Source organism: Coregonus lavaretus (assembly GCF_964263955.1).
Source record: "Coregonus lavaretus genome assembly, chromosome: 5".
NCBI lineage: Eukaryota > Metazoa > Chordata > Actinopteri > Salmoniformes > Salmonidae > Coregonus > Coregonus lavaretus.
In genome coordinates this window covers 64,200,612-64,219,082 of record NC_139992.1, presented here as the reverse complement: position 1 = coordinate 64,219,082, position 18,471 = coordinate 64,200,612, and the positions used below count along the sequence as shown (strand labels likewise).

The 18,471-nt window shown below is 46.3% G+C and overlaps 1 protein-coding gene across 4 annotated transcripts in view; it reads left to right on the top strand.

Annotated features, from left to right (window-relative positions):
- The window catches only part of LOC311130047 (kalirin-like), a gene marked incomplete at both ends in the record, with an annotated part of 358,304 nt that overhangs the window by 235,355 nt on the left and 104,478 nt on the right, over positions 1–18,471 (top strand). For all 4 annotated transcript variants that reach the window (XM_084162671.1, XM_084162670.1, XM_084162669.1 and 1 more), the window contains 10 exons: positions 9,066–9,180; positions 9,707–9,822; positions 10,047–10,169; positions 10,636–10,818; positions 11,530–11,651; positions 12,106–12,172; positions 12,545–12,654; positions 12,946–13,015; positions 13,560–13,649; positions 14,005–14,097. In XM_084162671.1, the coding sequence (XP_084018797.1) occupies positions 9,066–9,180; positions 9,707–9,822; positions 10,047–10,169; positions 10,636–10,818; positions 11,530–11,651; positions 12,106–12,172; positions 12,545–12,654; positions 12,946–13,015; positions 13,560–13,649; positions 14,005–14,097 (1,089 nt within the window). The remainder of the gene's footprint in view (positions 1–9,065; positions 9,181–9,706; positions 9,823–10,046; positions 10,170–10,635; positions 10,819–11,529; positions 11,652–12,105; positions 12,173–12,544; positions 12,655–12,945; positions 13,016–13,559; positions 13,650–14,004; positions 14,098–18,471) is intronic.

Below are 18,471 nucleotides of genomic sequence, written 5' to 3'. Positions count from 1 at the left end.
GTACCCCCTGTCACCGCCACCTACTGTGTGGGCTGTGTCCGCCTACTGTTCTAGAGTGTGAATTCATTACACTTTGTGACACAAAAAGGGGAGGGAAAAGGGAAGAAATATTGCCCTACCAACTAACCCTACACCCATTAAAGCCTCATCGCTATTCCACTACTTGGTCCTATCTGATCCTACACCAGGCCGGCAGCCTGGGAGGACGGGACATTATCGTTCATCACCTTGTAACTCTTCTGCAGTAAAACCTTGTACAACCAAGTACTTATCTGCAGCTGCCACCACAACATCTATACTGAACAAAAATATAAACGCAACAAGCAACAATTTCAACGATTTTTCTGAGTTACAGTTCATATAAGGAAATCAGTCAATTGAAATAAATTCATTAGGCCCTAATCTATGGATTTCACATGACTGGGCAGGAGCGCAGCCATGGGTGAGGAGCCAGGCCTAGCCAATCAGAATGAGTTTTCCCCACAAAAGGGCTTTATTACAGACAGTTTCATCAGCTGTCCGGGTGGCTGGACGATCCCGCAGGTGAAAAAGCCGGATGTGGAGGTCCTGGGCTGACGTCGTTACACGTGGTCTGCGGTTGTGAGGCCGGTTGGACGTACTGCCAAATTCTCTAAAACGACGTTGGAGGCAGTTTATGGTAGAGAAATTAACATTAAATGATCTGTCAACAGCTCTGGTGGACATTCCTTCAGTCAGCATGCCAATTGCGCACTCCCTCTGTCAAGGCGTCAGTGTAATGTGGTAGGCGAAGTCAGGCGCAGGACACAGAGCTAATCAGAAGGCGTACTTTACTCGAAGGTAAAAGAAAGAACAACAACCTCCACGCAGGGAGGGAACAAACCTGTACACTAACGACAGCCGAAACATGAACAAACACACACAACACACAGTGTGAGACAGAGGGTTAAATAGGGGAGACATGCAGTGGGGAGAACAAGTATTTGATACACTGCCGATTTTGCAGGTTTTCCTACTTACAAAGCATGTAGAGGTCTGTAATTTTTATCATGGGTACACTTCAACTGTGAGAGACGGAATCTAAAACAAAAATCCAGAAAATCACATTGTATGATTTTTAAGTAATTAATTTGCATTTTATTGCATGACATAAGTATTTGATACATAAGAAAAGCAGAACATAATATTTGGTACAGAAACCTTTGTTTGCAATTACAGAGATCATACGTTTCCTGTAGGTCTTGACCAGGTTTGCACACACTGCAGCAGGGATTTTGGCCCACTCCTCCATACAGACCTTCTCCAGATCCTTCAGGTTTCGGGGCTGTCGCTGGGCAATACGGACTTTCAGCTCCCTCCAAAGATTTTCTATTGGGTTCAGGTCTGGAGACTGGCTAGGCCACTCCAGGACCTTGAGATGCTTCTTACGGAGCCACTCCTTAGTTGCACTGGCTGTGTGTTTCGGGTCGTTGTCATGCTGGAAGACCCAGCCACGACCCATCTTCAATGCTCTTACTGAGGGAAGGAGGTTGTTGGCCAAGATCTCGCGATACATGGCCCCATCCATCCTCCCCTCAATACGGTGCAGTCGTCCTGTCCCCTTTGCAGAAAAGCATCCCCAAAGAATGATGTTTCCACCTCCATGCTTCATGGTTGGGATGGTGTTCTTGGGGTTGTACTCATCCTTCTTCTTCCTCCAAACACGGCGAGTGGAGTTTAGACCAAAAAGCTAAATTTTTGTCTCATCAGACCACATGACCTTCTCCCATTCCTCCTCTGGATCATCCAGATGGTCATCCGCAAACTTCAGACGGGCCCTCAGTAAGAGCATTGAAGATGGGTCGTGGCTGGGTCTTCCAGCATGACAACGACCCGAAACACAAAGCCAGTGCAACTAAGGAGTGGCTCCGTAAGAAGCATCTCAAGGTCCTGGAGTGGCCTAGCCAGTCTCCAGACCTGAACCCAATAGAAAATCTTTGGAGGGAGCTGAAAGTCCGTATTGCCCAGCGACAGCCCCGAAACCTGAAGGATCTGGAGAAGGTCTGTATGGAGGAGTGGGCCAAAATCCCTGCTGCAGTGTGTGCAAACCTGGTCAAGACCTACAGGAAACGTATGATCTCTGTAATTGCAAACAAAGGTTTCTGTACCAAATATTAAGTTCTGCTTTTCTTATGTATCAAATACTTATGTCATGCAATAAAATGCAAATTAATTACTTAAAAATCATACAATGTGATTTTCTGGATTTTTGTTTTAGATTCCGTCTCTCACAGTTGAAGTGTACCTATGATAAAAATTACAGACCTCTACATGCTTTGTAAGTAGGGAAACCTGCAAAATCGGCAGTGTATCAAATACTTGTTCTCCCCACTGTAACTACATAATGGGAAACAGGTGTGACCAATAAAGACAAAAGAAGTCGAACATAGATACATGGATTGAAGCAGCTAGTACTCCGGTGACGACGAACGCCGAAGCCTGCCCGAGCAAGGAGGAGGGGCAGCCTCGGCTGAATCCGTAACAGTACCCCCCCCCCTTGACGCGCGGCTCCAGCCATGCGCCGACCCCGGCCTCGAGGACGGCCAGGAGGACGCGGAGCAGGACTGGTCGGATGACTCTGGTGGAAATCCCTCAACATGGAGGGATCGAGTTTGTCCCTCCTAGGGACCCAGCACCGTTCCTCCGGACCGTACCCCTCCCACTCCATGAGATACTGCAAGCCCCCCACCCAACGTCTCGAATCCAAGATGGAACGGACTGAGTACGCCGGAGCCCCCTCGATGTCCAGTGGGGGCGGAGGAACCTCCCGTACCTCAGACTCCTGGAGTGGACCAGCTACTACCGGCCTGAGGAGAGACACATGGAACGAGGGGTTAATACGGTAATTAATAGGAAGTTGTAACCTATAACAAACCTCGTTCAATCTCCTCAGGACTTTAAATGGCCCCAGAAACCGCCGACCCAGCTTCAGGCAGGGCAGGCAAAGGGCCAGGTTTCGGGTCGAGAGCCAGACCCGGTCCCCCGGTGCATACACCGGGGCCTCACTGCGGTGGCGATCGGCGCTCTCCTTTTGTCACCTGATTGCCCGCTGCAGGTGTACATGAGCAGTGTTCCAGGTCTCTTCCGAGCGCCGAAACCACTCATCCACCGCAGGAGCCTCGATCTGGCTCTGATGCCAAGGTGCCAGGACCGGCTGATAACCTAACACACACTGGAAAGGCGTAAGGTTAGTAGAGGAGTGGCGGAGTGAGTTTTGGGCAATCTCTGCCCAGGGGATATAACCTGACCACTCCCCCTGCTGGTCCTGGCAATAGGACCTCAGAAACCTACCCACATCCTGGTTAACTCTCTCCACCTGCCCATTACTCTCGGGGTGAAAACCTGAGATAAGGCTAATCGAGACCCCCAGACGTTCTATGAACGCCCTCCAGACCCTTGAGGTGAACTGGGGACCCCGATCCGATACAATATCCTCAGGTACCCCGTAGTGCCGGAAGACGTGTGTAAACAGGGCTTCAGCAGTTTGTAGGGCTGTAGGAAGACCTGGCATAGGAATGAGATGGCAGGCCTTCGAAAACCGATCCACAATGACCAGGATCGTGGTGTTCCCTTGTGAGGGGGGAAGGTCCGTCACAAAATCCACCGATAGGTGGGACCACGGCCGTTGTGGAACGGGTAGGGGTTGTAATTTCCCCCTGGGCAGGTGTCTAGGTGCCTTACGCTGGGCGCACACCGAGCAGGAGGAAACATAAACTCTCACGTCCTTGGCTAAAGTGGGCCACCAGTACTTCCCACTAAGACAGTGCACTGTCCGACCGATGCCAGGATGACCAGAGGAGGGTGACGTGTAAGCCCAATAGATCAATCGATCACAAACCTCGAGTGGCACGTACATCCGACCCTCTGGACACTGGGGGGGAGTGGGCTCGGTACGTAACGCCCGCTCGATGTCCGCATCAACCTCCCACACCACCGGTGCCACCAGACACGACGCCAGGAGTATGGGAGTGGGCTCAATGGACCTCTCCTCTGTGTCATATAGTCGGGACAGGGCGTCTGCCTAAGCGTTCTGGGAACCTGGTCTGTAATTGAGAGTAAACACAAAACGAGTGAAGAACATGGCCCACCTTGCCTGACGTGGGTTCAACCTCCTCGCCGCCCGGATGTACTCCAGGTTACGATGGTCAGTCAAAATGAGAAAAGGGTGTTTAGCCCCCTCAAGCCAATGCCTCCACACTTTCAGAGCTTGAACCACAGCTAACAGCTCCCGGTCCCCCACATCATAATTGCGCTCCGCCGGACTGAGCTTCTTAGAAAATAAAGCACAGGGGCGGAGTTTTGGTGGCGTACCCGAGCGCTGAGACAGTACAGCTCCAATCCCAGCCTCGGGCGCATCCACCTCAACCTGGAATGCCACGGAAGGATCCGGATGAGCCAGCACCGGAGCCGAAGTAAACAGGTCCTTCAGATGCCTAAAAGCCCTGTCCGCCTCAGCTGACCACTGCAGACGCACCGGTCCTCCCTTTAGCAAGGAGGTAATGGGGCCGCTACCTGCCCAAAGCCCCGGATAAACCTCCAGTAGTAATTGGCAAAACCCATGAATTGCTGCACCTCCTTCACCGTGGTTGGAGTCTGCCAATTACGCACGGCCGAAATGCGGTCAATCTCCATCTCCACACCTGACGCGAACAGGCGGTGTCCATGAAGGAGATGGACTCTTGGAAGAACAGACATTTCTCCGCCTTCACATACAGGTCATGCTCCAACAGTCTACCAAGCACCTGACGCACCAGGGACACATGCTCGGCCCGTGTAGCGGAGTATATGAGAATGTCATCAATATACACCACTACACCCTGTCCATGCAGGTCCCAGAATATCTCATCAACAAAAGATTGGAAGACTGAAGGAGCATTCATCAAACCGTATGGCATGACGAGGTACTCATAGTGCCCCGAGGCGGTACTAAATGCAGTTTTCCACTCATCTCCCTCCCGGATATGCACCAGGTTGTACGTGCTCCTGAGATCCAATTTAGTGAAGAAGCGTGCCCCGTGGAATGACTCCGTCATACTCGCAATCAGAGGTAATGGATAGCTGTATTTTATTGTGATCTGATTTAGACCACGGTAGTCAATGCACGGGCATAAGCCACCATCCTTCTTCTTCACAAAAAAGAAACTCGATGACACAGGGGAAGTGGACGGCCGAATGTATCCCTGTCTCAGAGATTCGATGACGTATGTTTCCATAGCCGCCGTCTCCTCCTGTGACAGAGGATACACGTGACTCCGGGGAAGCGCAGCGCCTACCTGGAGGTTTATCGCACAATCCCCCTGTCGATGGTGTGGTAATTGAGTCGCCTTCTTTTTACAGAAGGCGAGAGCAAAATCGGCATATTCAGGCGGAATTTGCATGGTGGGAACCTGGTTTGGACTTTCCACCGTAGTTGCCCCTACGGAAACACCTACACACCTCCCCAAGCACTGACTTGACCATCCCTTGAGAGCCCTCTGTTGCCATGAAATAGTGGGGTCATGAGAAGTTAACCAGGGAAGTCCCAACACCACGGGAAACGCAGGAGAATCAATCAGATATAGACTAATTATTTCCTCATGCCCCTCCTGCTTCTTCATCCAGAGTGGCGCTGTGACCTCCCTAATCAGACCTGACCATAAAGGGCGACTATCTAGGGCATGGATAGGGAAGGGCACATCGACTGGCACAATAGGAATCCCTAACGTACGGGTAAACTGACGATCAATAAAGTTCCCAGCTGCGCCTGAATCTACTAGCGCCTTATGCTGGGAATGAGAAGAAAACTCGGGAAACACAACATTAATACACATATGCGCAACAGGGAGCTCTGGGTGAGTTGGGTGCCTACTCACCTGAGACGGTTCATCAGTGCGCTGCCTACTGCCTCGACTCCTTGAAGGCCCTCCCCAACACCGACCAGCAGTGTGTCCTCTGCGGCCACAGTTGGTGCAGGGGACGGCCCCTCTACCAGTCTCCCTCATAGCAGCACCTCCGAGCTCCATAGGGGTAGGGTCGGAGGTGCTGGGGGATGGAATGGACGGCCCCTGATCAGGACGTCCGCGGGTAGCCAACAGGTTATCCAGTCGAATAGACATATCCACCAGTTGGTCCAGGTTTAGGTTGGTGTCCCTGCAGGCCAATTCCCAACGAACGTCCTCCCTCAAGCTGCAACGGTAGTGGTCGATGAGGGCCCTCTCATTCCATCCTGCGCTGGCAGCCAGAGTCCGAAAGTCCAGTGCAAATTCCTGCGCGCTCCTCTTCCCCTGTCTGAGGTGTAATAGACGCTCACCCGCCGCTCTCCCCTCTGGTGGATGAGCGAATACCGCCCTAAAGCGGCGGGTAAACTCTGCATAGCTTACAGTTGTGGCGTCTATTCCCCCCCACTCGGCGTTGGCCCACTCCAGCGCTTTACCGGACAGACAGGAGATGAGGGCGGACACGCGGCAGCTGTACTGTCATAAGCCCTCGGGAGCGAGAGCCGAATCCCACTGGACCCAGAAGGTGAAGCGATGGACATCGGGGTAGGTGGTGGTGTAATCGGAGGAGGTATAGGGATGCCTCCTCTCTCCCATCGCTCCATAGTGTTCACAACTCGTTCCATGGCGGTGCCGAGAGCCTGGTTCATGGCCGCTTGTTGTTGGACGCGTTTCTCCATCGATCCGGCTGGCATCGCTGTACCTGCTGACTCCATGTAGATGGTGTGTGTTTCTGTCAAGGCGTCAGTGTAATGCGGTAGGCGAAGTCAGGCGCAGGACACAGAGCTAATCAGAAGGCGTACTTTACTCGAAGGTAAAAGAAAGAACAACAACCTCCACGCAGGGAGGGAACAAACCTGCACACTAACGACAGCCGAAACATGAACAAACACACACAACACACAGTGTGAGGCAGAGGGTTAAATAGGGGAGACATAACTACATAATGGGAAACAAGTGTGACCAATAAAGACAAAACAAGTCGAACATAGATACATAGATCGGTAGCGGCTAGTACTCTGGTGACGACGAACGCCGAAGCCTGCCCGAGCAAGGAGGAGGGGCAGCCTCGGCTGAATCCGTGACACCCTCAAAACTTGAGACATCTCTGGCATTGTGTTGTTGTGTGACAAAACTGCACATTTTAGAGTGATCTTTTATTGTCCACAGCACAAGGTGCACCTGTGTAATTATCATGCTGTTTAATCAGCTTCTTGATATGCCACATCTGTCAGGTGGATGGATTATCTTAGCAAAGGAGAAATGCTCACTAACAGGGATGTAAACAAATTTGTGCACAAAAGTTGAGAGAAATAAGCATTTTTTTGCATATGGACAATTTCTGGGATCTTTTATTTTAGCTAATGAAACATGGGACCGACACTTCACATTGCATTTATATTTTTGTTCAGTAAATGTACTGTGATTTACGTTCCATTTTTGCAGTACAGTTGATAACCATGGCTAAGAAGCCAACCTTACTGAAGCACACGTTATTCCTGTCACTCTCTATTGCCCTCTGCCTACTCACAGGGAGCCTCTTAGGATCCCTCACCCTGTACCAATCTTCCTCTACTACTCTCTTCAATGCCTCAACATACCTTCTGTACTACTCTGACCCTGGCAATCTCAACCTACCTTTCTCTCACTGGACACTTCTGATCTCCAGCAACATGGGTAACCCCTACAGTTAACACACACCCCAGTTATCACTCCTTTCAATAGCACCCTGCTCCAGAGAAAAACAAGTCTCAGGTCTTGTCCTGAGGCGCGTGGTGCGGAGCACCCGCTCCCTCTGGACAGAAGACACACAAAAAAGTAATCACGAGTCCACTTCGAGTTACTTTCACCAATTCAACAGTCCCCAACCCCTTCTCCACCCAACCTGACATCACATATGGATCAGCCAGAAGGCAAGGATCCATTCTCTCCAAAAATGTCACTCCCATTGCGCCAGAATCATCTTTGTCATCATCAGGGCGAGACTCGAACTCTGTGGTCTTCACCGCACCTGCCACCGAAGGTAATTCATCCTCACTCTCGTCATGTTCAATTTCTGAGCTACCAGAGTATGTTTTTTTCTTTTTGTACTTGACAACAATCTTCCTCACCACACCGCTTCCCTCTACACTCAGCTCCTTTCCTTCTTCCTAGCTGTCCATTTCCACATCTCCACGCTCTTTCCACTCTTTCATCCGCTGTGGTAGAAAACTGTTCAAATAGTTCTTGAATTTTCCGCCATGTGGCATTGACTCAAAAAGCTGTACCAGCTGCCATTACTCCTCCGGCTGGTTCCTCTCAACCATAATGTTGCCTTATATTTTCGTCACCCTTTTGAAGCGTTTCTGACGTCGTCGATAGTTGTCTCCTCCCTGGGGGAGGGTGAAGTTGCCCCTGGATGCTGATCTTAGGTAAGTTCTGCATTTCCTCCACTAATGGTTAAGGGTAGGATTGGGGGAGGGGAATCTGATCCTAGATATGTACCTAGGGAAATGCAGGAAGGAGCATGAAGTTTCCCATAGGGACAGATCAGCTTCCCCATATGGGAGAAATGCAAAGCTGACCCAAGATCAGCTAGGGGCAACTTCACCCTACTCCCCCTAGCTCCTAAGAATCACCCAGGGTGATGGAAACACATTTCCCAAAACAGCCACAAGTGCTGCATGGAAATAAATGCACTATAGGGAATGGGGTGCCATTTGGGACGTAACCCATGTTCTGTTGATAATTAATTTGCTGCATTTTCACAGACGCTGAACTGATGCTGTTTTGTCTGTCTGATTATCTTCAGTAGAACTCAAGTGTATTCTGCAACATGTAGCTGTTTGGTTTCATATTGATTTTCCCATTACAGAGCTGGAATACATTTCCACCTCTTGCAGGACATGTTGTGGATGCCAGTTTACTTGTTGTCAAACAAAAACAAATAACCATGTTGACAGTGATGTATCTATGTTGTCTTAAGATATACACATGCAATATCCTAACCTCTCAATGTATTTTGGATGGTAGTTGTGCATACATTTTCCATTGCAATGATCTTGTTTGACAATGTCTGTTCTTGTGCCACAGGCTTGCACATTGGCCAGGAGAAATGCTGAGGTGTTCCTGAAGTACATCCACAGGAATAATGTTGGTATACCTGGTGCTTCAGGCCACGCCAGAGGACCCGAGCAACAGGTTAAAGGTCAGTCACAACAGCCCTATTGGACTAGCATGGTGTTTGTCCCAAATAGCACCCATATTCCCTATATAGTAGCTAAGAGTAATAATAATATTTAATTTGTAGAGCGCATTTCCCACACTCAATGCATGCCTACTTTGGACCAGGGCTGGTCAAAAGTTGTGCACTATATAGGGAATAATAGGGACAACTGAGCACGAGTCCTTATACCTTGCTGTTACTAAGTCTTTCCATGCTCCTCTTCCTTAGGAAATGTACATATTTGTTTTCACTTTCAGTTTAACTTACTTCTAATGTTTCTTATGTTTCTATATGGATTAGTGAGGGCTGTGTTTGAAACTCTGGAGTATTCACCACTGTGCTGAGTATTCACCATTGTTAGATATTACTGCACTGTTGGAGCTAGGAACACAAGCATTTCACTACACCCGCAATAACATCTGCTAAATATGTGTATGAGACCAATACAATTTGATTTGAAGATATGCTAACTTCTTTCTGTGCTCCCTGGCCTCCTTCTCCTCTCTAGCCATCCTCAACGAGCTACTCCAGAGGGAGAACCGGGTTCTGCACTTTTGGACCTTGAAGAAACGCTGCCTGGATCAGTGCCAGCAGTACGTGGTGTTCGAACGCAGCGCCAAACAGGTGAGCTCTCCTGAACGCAGCCCAAGCACTCCGAGTGCTGTGTTTATACTGCATGTCCATAACATCTGGCCTACTGGACTGGACCCAGCCAGGGATACGTGGGGGTTTTGTTTGCTTTCGATGGCCAGCACAGCCACCGATGAAAGATAGGGGACATGCAGAGAGGAATACGGAATGAGGGAGCTCTTCACTTCACTAATTTCCCACACTGTATCTCTCCACAGGCCTTAGACTGGATCCAGGAAACAGGAGAGTATTACCTCTCCACTCACACCTCCCCTGGAGAGAGCGGCGAGAGGAGTCAGGAACTACTGAAGGAATATGAGGAATTTCGAGTCTCCGCTAAGGTATGGAGCTGGAGCTGGGAAGCAGATCCAGGCTGCATCCCAAATGGCACCCTATTCCCTATGTAGGCCACTTTTTTTGACCAGTGCACTGCAGAGGGAATAGGGTGCCATTTGGGACGCAGCCCTAGAGCTACTGTTCGGAGTCTGCTCTGACTCCATCACTTACTGCTGACCCTATACCTGCATATCACATTAGCTAAACATTTCCACTGCAGCCTGCCTCGTGTCTACCTGTTTACAGCCAGATGAGATCATTGGCTATCAGTGGTTAAGGCAGCAAACAAGTGTTAAGAGATCTCTCCTGAGGGATGTATGCACTCTCTCAAGCATCAGCCTAGACATTGACAGGGAGTGTGGATGCTACAGATGATTGAAACGCACACACACGTAATAACACACACACACAAATGCAAACTCACCTCTGCACACACACAGTCATACACATCTCTCTGTGGGCTTCCTACAGCAAACCAAGGAGAAGGTGAAGCTCCTCATTCAGCTGGCCGACAGCTTCGTGGAGAAGGGCCATGTGCACGTCACTGAGCTGAAGAAGTGGGTCACCACGGTGGACAAGCGCTACCGAGACTTTTCCCTCCGGATGGGGAAGTACCGCTCCAGCCTGGAGAAATCACTGGGCATCAGCTCCGAGGTAAGGCCCCCTGGAGGGACCCTGTAAGGCCCCTATAGGGTTTAGGGATAACCCCACCTGTTGTGAAAGCTCATTCTTCAACACAACCCCAATCCCTGGCCACTAATTAGGCTTAGTCTTTCTAATGCTAATGAGTGTGTTTTCGAAGGACGTATGAAATGAAACAAATTTTGTCCAACATATGATATTTATAATTTGTGCTCCATTGAATGTAAAGTCCTTCATCTGCTGCTGTTGTTATAACTCCCTTAGTGGGCATCCCCCCTGTAGCAAGGTCCTGCAAATACACTGAAGTGTGAATGTCTCACAAAGGAACAGCTTCCAGCGAGCTAAATACAATATATTTACAATAGATACTATCTCTACCGCCTTGGGGCGAGCAAAACTGGGGGCAAGACCTAAGACATCTCAGTTTGAAGCCCTGTCCTCATCTCGACACGCAGGCATTGATTTATCCTCTACTTCAAAGAGAGCCTGTTCAAAAAGTCTATTTGTTGTCAGAGTGCTGAGTGCTGAGTGCTGAGTCATCATGGACCATGTTGAAGGGAATATTACATGAGTCTGATGTTACGTCCCAAATGGCACCCTATTCCCTATGTAGTGCACTACTTTTGACCAGGGTCCATAGGGCTCTGGTCAAAAGTAGTGCACTACATAGGGAATAGGGTGCCATTTGGGACGTGTGCTGAGAGCTCCCTCTGTCTCTGGTAGGATAATAAGGACTTGGAGCTGGACATCATCCCAGCCAGCCTGACTGATCCTGGGGAGGTGAAGCTCCGCGACCCCAACCACGAGGTCAACGAGGAGAAGAGGAAATCAGCCAGGAAGAAAGAGTGAGTACACACTGCAGACAGAGAGAAATAGGGAAGAATCGCTGGAGGAAGCAAGTGTTGCAAAGTAGTCAAGTCTATGGTAGTACTATGGCTTTTAATGCGGTGTATATGTTTAACATTCCATGATGTGCTGGGGGCTGGTCTAGTGGTAGTGCTGCCGTCTGCCCATGCCAGAACATATGCCCTTCGAAAAAGTGGTTTGATCCCCGTTCCGCCACTCACTTTCTCTGCTGTATCCCTCTTTTATATATATAAAACTTGAAAACACAAAAACACAATCCAAGGTGCAGTTCATGTGATATGACTAGATATTGTCATTGGTAGTCTTGGAATGCGGCTTTGGGACGAGACTATGGGTTTGTTCCAAATGGCACCATATGGGCCCTGGTCAAAAGTAGTGCACTATATATGTCATTGCTGGTTGGTGATATATTGCATGTGTTTATTTATCCAGGTTCATAATGGCTGAACTCCTTCAGACTGAGAAGGCCTATGTCAGGGACTTGCATGAATGTTTAGAGGTAAGCTTATTCCTCTTCCATTTTCGCTTGGCAATGAAACTCTTATTTTCAGGGTTGTTTTGGCCTTGGTATGTACTCATAGAGGCAGTTCTTGGGTGTTTTCATGATATAGTAAGTCAGATTTTTTCACCTACACAGTCATTGGTCGTCACAGACACAAGTACTCAATTACATTAACATTTTAGCTATCCAGAGCAACTTACAGTCAGTGCATTCAACTAATTTTAGTAGGAAAAAATACATTACAGTTATAACCCTTAAAAAGGTTGCCAGGAAGAAAAAACAAGTCCAAGATTTTTTGTGAGGATTGGTTGTAGGACATGATAGGATGTCATTTCCTGTGTGTCTTTCTCGTCTCCTCCTCCTGTCTAGACGTACCTGTGGGAGATGACGAGTGGGGTGGAGGAGATCCCGCCTGGCATCGTCAACAAGGAGCACATCATCTTCGGCAACATCCAGGAGATTTATGATTTCCATAACAGGTAGGGGTCTCTTTCAAATTGAGGCTGCATCCCAAATGGCACCCTATGCCCTATATAGTGCACTACTTTTGACCAGGGCAGGGCTGTCATCTGGGACACATCTTTAATTTGAAAGAGATTCCAACTTGTTATATCAGCTGGTTTTGTTGTTGTGTTTCAGGTGCACGTTATTGCATGAGAGACCAATTCAAATAACTTCTATTGCATGTGATTTTGGTTGAGGAAATATTTATTCTATGATAAGCAGTGAATATTATCATGGTTAACCCTCTCTTTACTGTCTAACTGCAGCATTTTCCTCAAAGAGCTAGTGAACTATGAACAGCTACCTGAAGATGTGGGCCATTGTTTTGTCACATGGGTAAGACTCCTGTTTTCACTCAATGGGTCATGTTCATTAGAGCACACAAAGGAAAACGTTGTGAAACGTTTTGCAATGGAAACCAAAAATTAGTATTTCTTATTGGTCACGTCCAGGTAGTCCCTCCCTGTTTCAGTCCGTTTTGTTCCGTTTGGTGCCTAGTGAATACGACCATGGTGTTAGTCTTTTGCTTACACCGCCCATAGGGCACTTCTGACTTGTGGCTTCATGATTGATAATTACATGTGAATGTTGTTTACTTTCTTGCAATTAGGTTATACAACATCTGTAATCAATCAATCAAATGTATTTTATAAAGCCCTTTTTTCCATAAACCATAGGCAGGCATACAGTAGCATGATAACCTCTTGTAAAGCTGCTTGGATTAAGCATTGGCAGTGAACATTGCATACCGTAGTATATTTGTCCATATATACCACTACGTAGTAAGTATGTAGTGGTATATATGGACAAATATATGCATGTAAGAAAATAGATGTTCAGTCATTTGAATTTGACTGGATTTTCCCATTATGTTTTGCAGGCTGATAAATTCCACATGTATGTCAATTACTGTAAAAACAAACCGGATTCCAGCCAACTCATCTTGGAGCATGCTGGAAGCTTCTTCGACGTAAGTGAATTAGTTTTCCTCTTATACCTGTAGGTGGTGCCAATGAGCCATTTATTTCAAGTCTAAAAGACAGGAATCATATTTTTTATGCTTACTACCATTAGTCTCTTTGCATTACAGTGCACAGTCATCCTCAGAGTCTTATGGGTTCTGTTCCAAATGGCACCCTATTCCCTTTACAGTGTACTACATATGAACAATGGCTATAGAGTTCCAGTCAAAAGTAGTACACTACATAGGGAATAGGATGCCATTTGGGACAAACAACATGATTATAGGCTTGAACACATTAGGGTATCTCAATGTCAACATCAATATGCTTTAATCGTCATGATGTCGTCAATTCTGTGTGCAGGAAATCCAGAAGCGACACGGATTGGCCAACTCAATCTCCTCCTACCTTATCAAGCCAGTGCAGAGGATCACTAAGTACCAGCTTCTCCTCAAGGTAGGGAACATGATGGGACAGAAGGTTTGTGTCCCAAATGCCACCCAATTCCCTATATAGTGCACTACTTTTGACTAGAGCCCTATGGGCCCTGGTCAAAAGTAGTGCGCTACAGTCATGACCGAAAATATTGGCATCATTGATAAAGATTAACCCACATTTTTTTGGGGGAAAGGAAATTATATTATTTTATACTATTACAATAGCTTTTTTCTCAAAAAGATAGCGATACAATTTATTGGCACCCCTGTTTTCAATACTCTCCACTTGCGAGGATAACGACACAGCCTTTTTCTAAAATGTGTTATGAGATTGGAGAACACATTGGGAGGGATCTTAGACCATTCCTCCATACAGAATTATTCTAGATCCTTGATATCCTTCATCTGCACTTATGGACTGCACTCTTCAATTCAAACCACATGTTTTCAATGGGGTTCAAGTCTGGAGACTGAGATGGCCATTGTAAAATGTTGATAACTGGGTAAAGTCCATGACCTTAACAAAGTCCCCAGAGCCAGTGGAAGCAGAATACTCCCATAACATCAAAGATCCACCACAATATTTTATAGTAGGGATGAGGTTCTTTGCATCCTTTCGACACTAGTGCTGAGCGATTAGTGCTTTTTGAGGTTGGTTCCGTTTCAGTTGGATTATTAAAAAATTATCAACATTTTCGATTATTCTTTTAAACATTAAATGCACTATGCATTATGTGGGTTGAATGCTGTAACAATACAGAATAACATTTTATAAAAGTTCCATAATGGTAGTGACTGCCCATTACTGCTTATCACTTATTAACCATCATTTATTCACATTACTTTATTTTAATAAAATATTTCAGTCGTTGTGCATATTTCATTTGTTTTATTTGATGACTTTATTATACGCTGTCTGCCACTATTTTAGTAGTTCTTCAAAGTACTGAATACTAACTATCAATCGCTAACAGTGCCTTCAGAAAGTATTCACACCCCTTGACTTTTCCCCATTTTGTTCCACAATTGAGATTTTTTGTCACTGGCCTACACACAATACGACGTGGAATTATGTTTTTTCGAACTTTTTTACAAATTAATTAAAACTGAAAAGCTGAAATGTCTTGAGTCAATAAGTATTCAACCCCTTTGTTATGGGAAGCCTAAATAATACGTTGCTTGGACTCACTGTGTGCAATAATAGTGTTTTGAGCATGTTGAAGTTACAGTGAGGGAAAAAAGTATTTGATCCCCTGCTGATTTTGTACGTTTGCCCACTGACAAAGAAATGATCAGTCTATAATTTTAAAGGTAGGTTTATTTGAACAGTGAGAGACAGAATAACAACAAAAAAATCCAGAAAAAACGCATGTCAAAAATGTTATAAATTCATTTGCATTTTAATTAGGGAAATAAGTATTTGACCCCCTCTCAATCAGAAAGATTTCTGGCTCCCAGGTGTCTTTTATACAGGTAACGAGCTGAGATTAGGAGCACACTCTTAAAGGGAGTGCTCCTAATCTCAGCTTGTTACCTGTATAAAAGACACCTGTCCACAGAAGCAATCAATCAATCAGATTCCAAACTCTCCACCATGGCCAAGACCAAAGAGTTCTCCAAGGATGTCAGGGACAAGATTGTAGACCTACACAAGGCTGGAATGGGCTCCAAGACCATCGCCAAGCAGCTTGGTGAGAAGGTGACAACAGTTGGTGTGATTATTTGCAAATGGAAGAAACACAAAATAACTGTCAATCTCCCTCGGCCTGGGGCTCCATGCAAGATCTCACCTCGTGGAGTTGCATTGATCATGAGAACGGTGAGGAATCAGCCCAGAACTACACGGGAGGATCTTCTCAATGATCTCAAGGCAGCTGGGACCATAGTCACCAAGAAAACAATTGGTAACACACTACGACGTGAAGGACTGAAATCCTGCAGCGCCCGCAAGGTCCTCCTGCTCAAGAAAGCACATATACAGGGCCGTCTGAAGTTTGCCAATGAACATCTGAATGATTCAGATGAGACCAAAATCGAGCTCTTTGGCATCAACTCAACTCGCCGTGTTTGGAGGAGGAGGAATGCTGCCTATGACCCCAAGAACACCATCCCCACCATGAAACATGGAGGTGGAAACATTAAGCTTTGGGGGTGTTTTTCTGCTAAGGGGACAGGACAACTTCACCGCAACAAAGGGACGATGGACAGGGCCATGTACCGTCAAATCTTGGGTGAGAACCTCCTTCCCTCAGCCAGGGCATTGAAAATGGGTCGTGGATGGGTATTCCAGCATGACAATGACCCAAAACACACGGCCAAGGCAACAAAGGAGTGGCTCAAGAAGAAGCACATTAAGGTCCTGGAGTGGCCTAGCCAGTCTCCATACCTTAATCCCATAGAAAATCTGTAGAGGGAGCTGAAGGTTCGAGTTGCCAAACGTCAGCCTCGAAACCTTAATGACTTGGAGAAGATCTGCGAAGAGGAGTGGAGAAAATCCCTCCTGAGATGTGTGCAAACCTGGTGGCCAACTACAAGAAACGTCTGACCTCTGTGATTGCCAACAAGGGTTTTGCCACCAAGTACTATGTCATGTTTTGCAGAGGGGTCAAATACTTATTTCCCTCATTAAAATGCAAATCAATTTATAACATTTTTGACATGCGTTTTTCTGGATTTTTTTGTTGTTATTCTGTCTCTCACTGTTCAAATAAACCTACCATTAAAATTATAGACTGATCATGTCTTTGTCAGTGGGCAAACATACAAAATCAGCAGGGGATCAAATACTTTTTTCCCTCACTGTATCCGCACATACAGTTGAAGTCGGAAGTTTACATACACCTTAGCCAAATACATTTAAACTCAGTCTTTCACAATTCCTGACATTTAATCCTAGTAAAAATTCCCTGTCTTAGGTCAGTTAGGATCACCACTTTATTTTAAGAATGTGAAATGTCAGAATAATAATAGAGAGAATTATTTATTTCAGCTTTTATTTATTTCATCACATTCCCAGTGGGTCAGAAGTTTACATACACTCAATTAGTATTTGGTAGCATTGCCTTTAAATTGTTTAACTTGGGTCAAACGTTTTGGGTAGCCTTCCACAAGCTTCCCACAATAAGTTGGGTGAATTTTGTCCCATTCCTCCTGACAGAGCTGGTGTAACTGAGTCAGGTTTGTAGGCCTCCTTGCATGCACACACTTTTTCAGTTCTGCCCTCAAATGTTCTATAGGATTGAGGTCAGGGCTTTGTGATGGCCACTCCAATACCTTGACTTTGATGTCCTTAAGCCATTTTGCCACAACTTTGGAAGTATGCTTGGGGTCATTGTCCATTTGGAAGACCCATTTGCGACCAAGCTTTAACTTCCTGACTGATGTCTTGAGATGTTGCTTCAATATATCCACATAATTTTCCTTCCTCATGATGACATGTATTTTGTGAAGTGCACCAGTCCCTCCTGCAGCAAAGCACCCCCACAGCATGATGCTGCCACCCCCGTGCTTCACGGTTGGGATGGTGTTCTTCGGCTTGCAAGCAACCCCCTTTTTCCTCCAAACATAACGATGGTCATTATGGCCAAACAGTTATATTTTGGTTTCATCAGACCAGAGGACATTTCTCCAAAAAGTACGATCTTTGTCCCCATGTGCAGTTGCAAACCGTAGTGTGGCTTTTTTATGGCGGTTTTGGAGAACTGGCTTCTTCCTTGCTGAGCGACCTTTCAGGTTATGTCGATATAGGACTTGTTTTACTGTGGATATAGATACTTTTGTACCTGTTTCCTCCAGCATCTTCACAAGGTCCTTTGCTGTTGTTCTGGAATTGATTTGCACTTTTCGCACCAAAGTACATTAATGTCTAGGAGACAGAACGCGTCTCCTTCCTGAGCGGTATGACGGCTGCGTGGTCCCATGGTGTTTATACTTGCATACTATTGTTTGTACAGATGAACGTGGTACCTTCAGGCTTTTGGAAATTGCTCCCAAGGATGAACCAGACTTGTGGAGGTCTACAACTTTTTTTCTGAGATCTTTGCTGATTTCCTTTGATTTTTCCATGATGTCAAGAAAAGAGGCACTGAGTTTGAAGGTAGGCCTTGAAATACATCCACAGTTACACCTCCAATTGACTCAAATGATGTCAATTAGCCTATCAGAAGCTTCTAAAGCCATTACATCATTTTCTGAAATTTTCCAAGCTGTTTAAAGGCACAGTCAACTTATATATTGTATGTAAACTTCTGAACCACTGGAATTGTGATACAGTGAATTATAAGTGAAATAATCTGTCTGTAAACAATTGTTGGAAAAATTACTTGTGTCATGCACAAAGTAGATCTCCTAACCGACTTGCCGAAACTATAGTTTGTTAACAAGAAATTTGTGG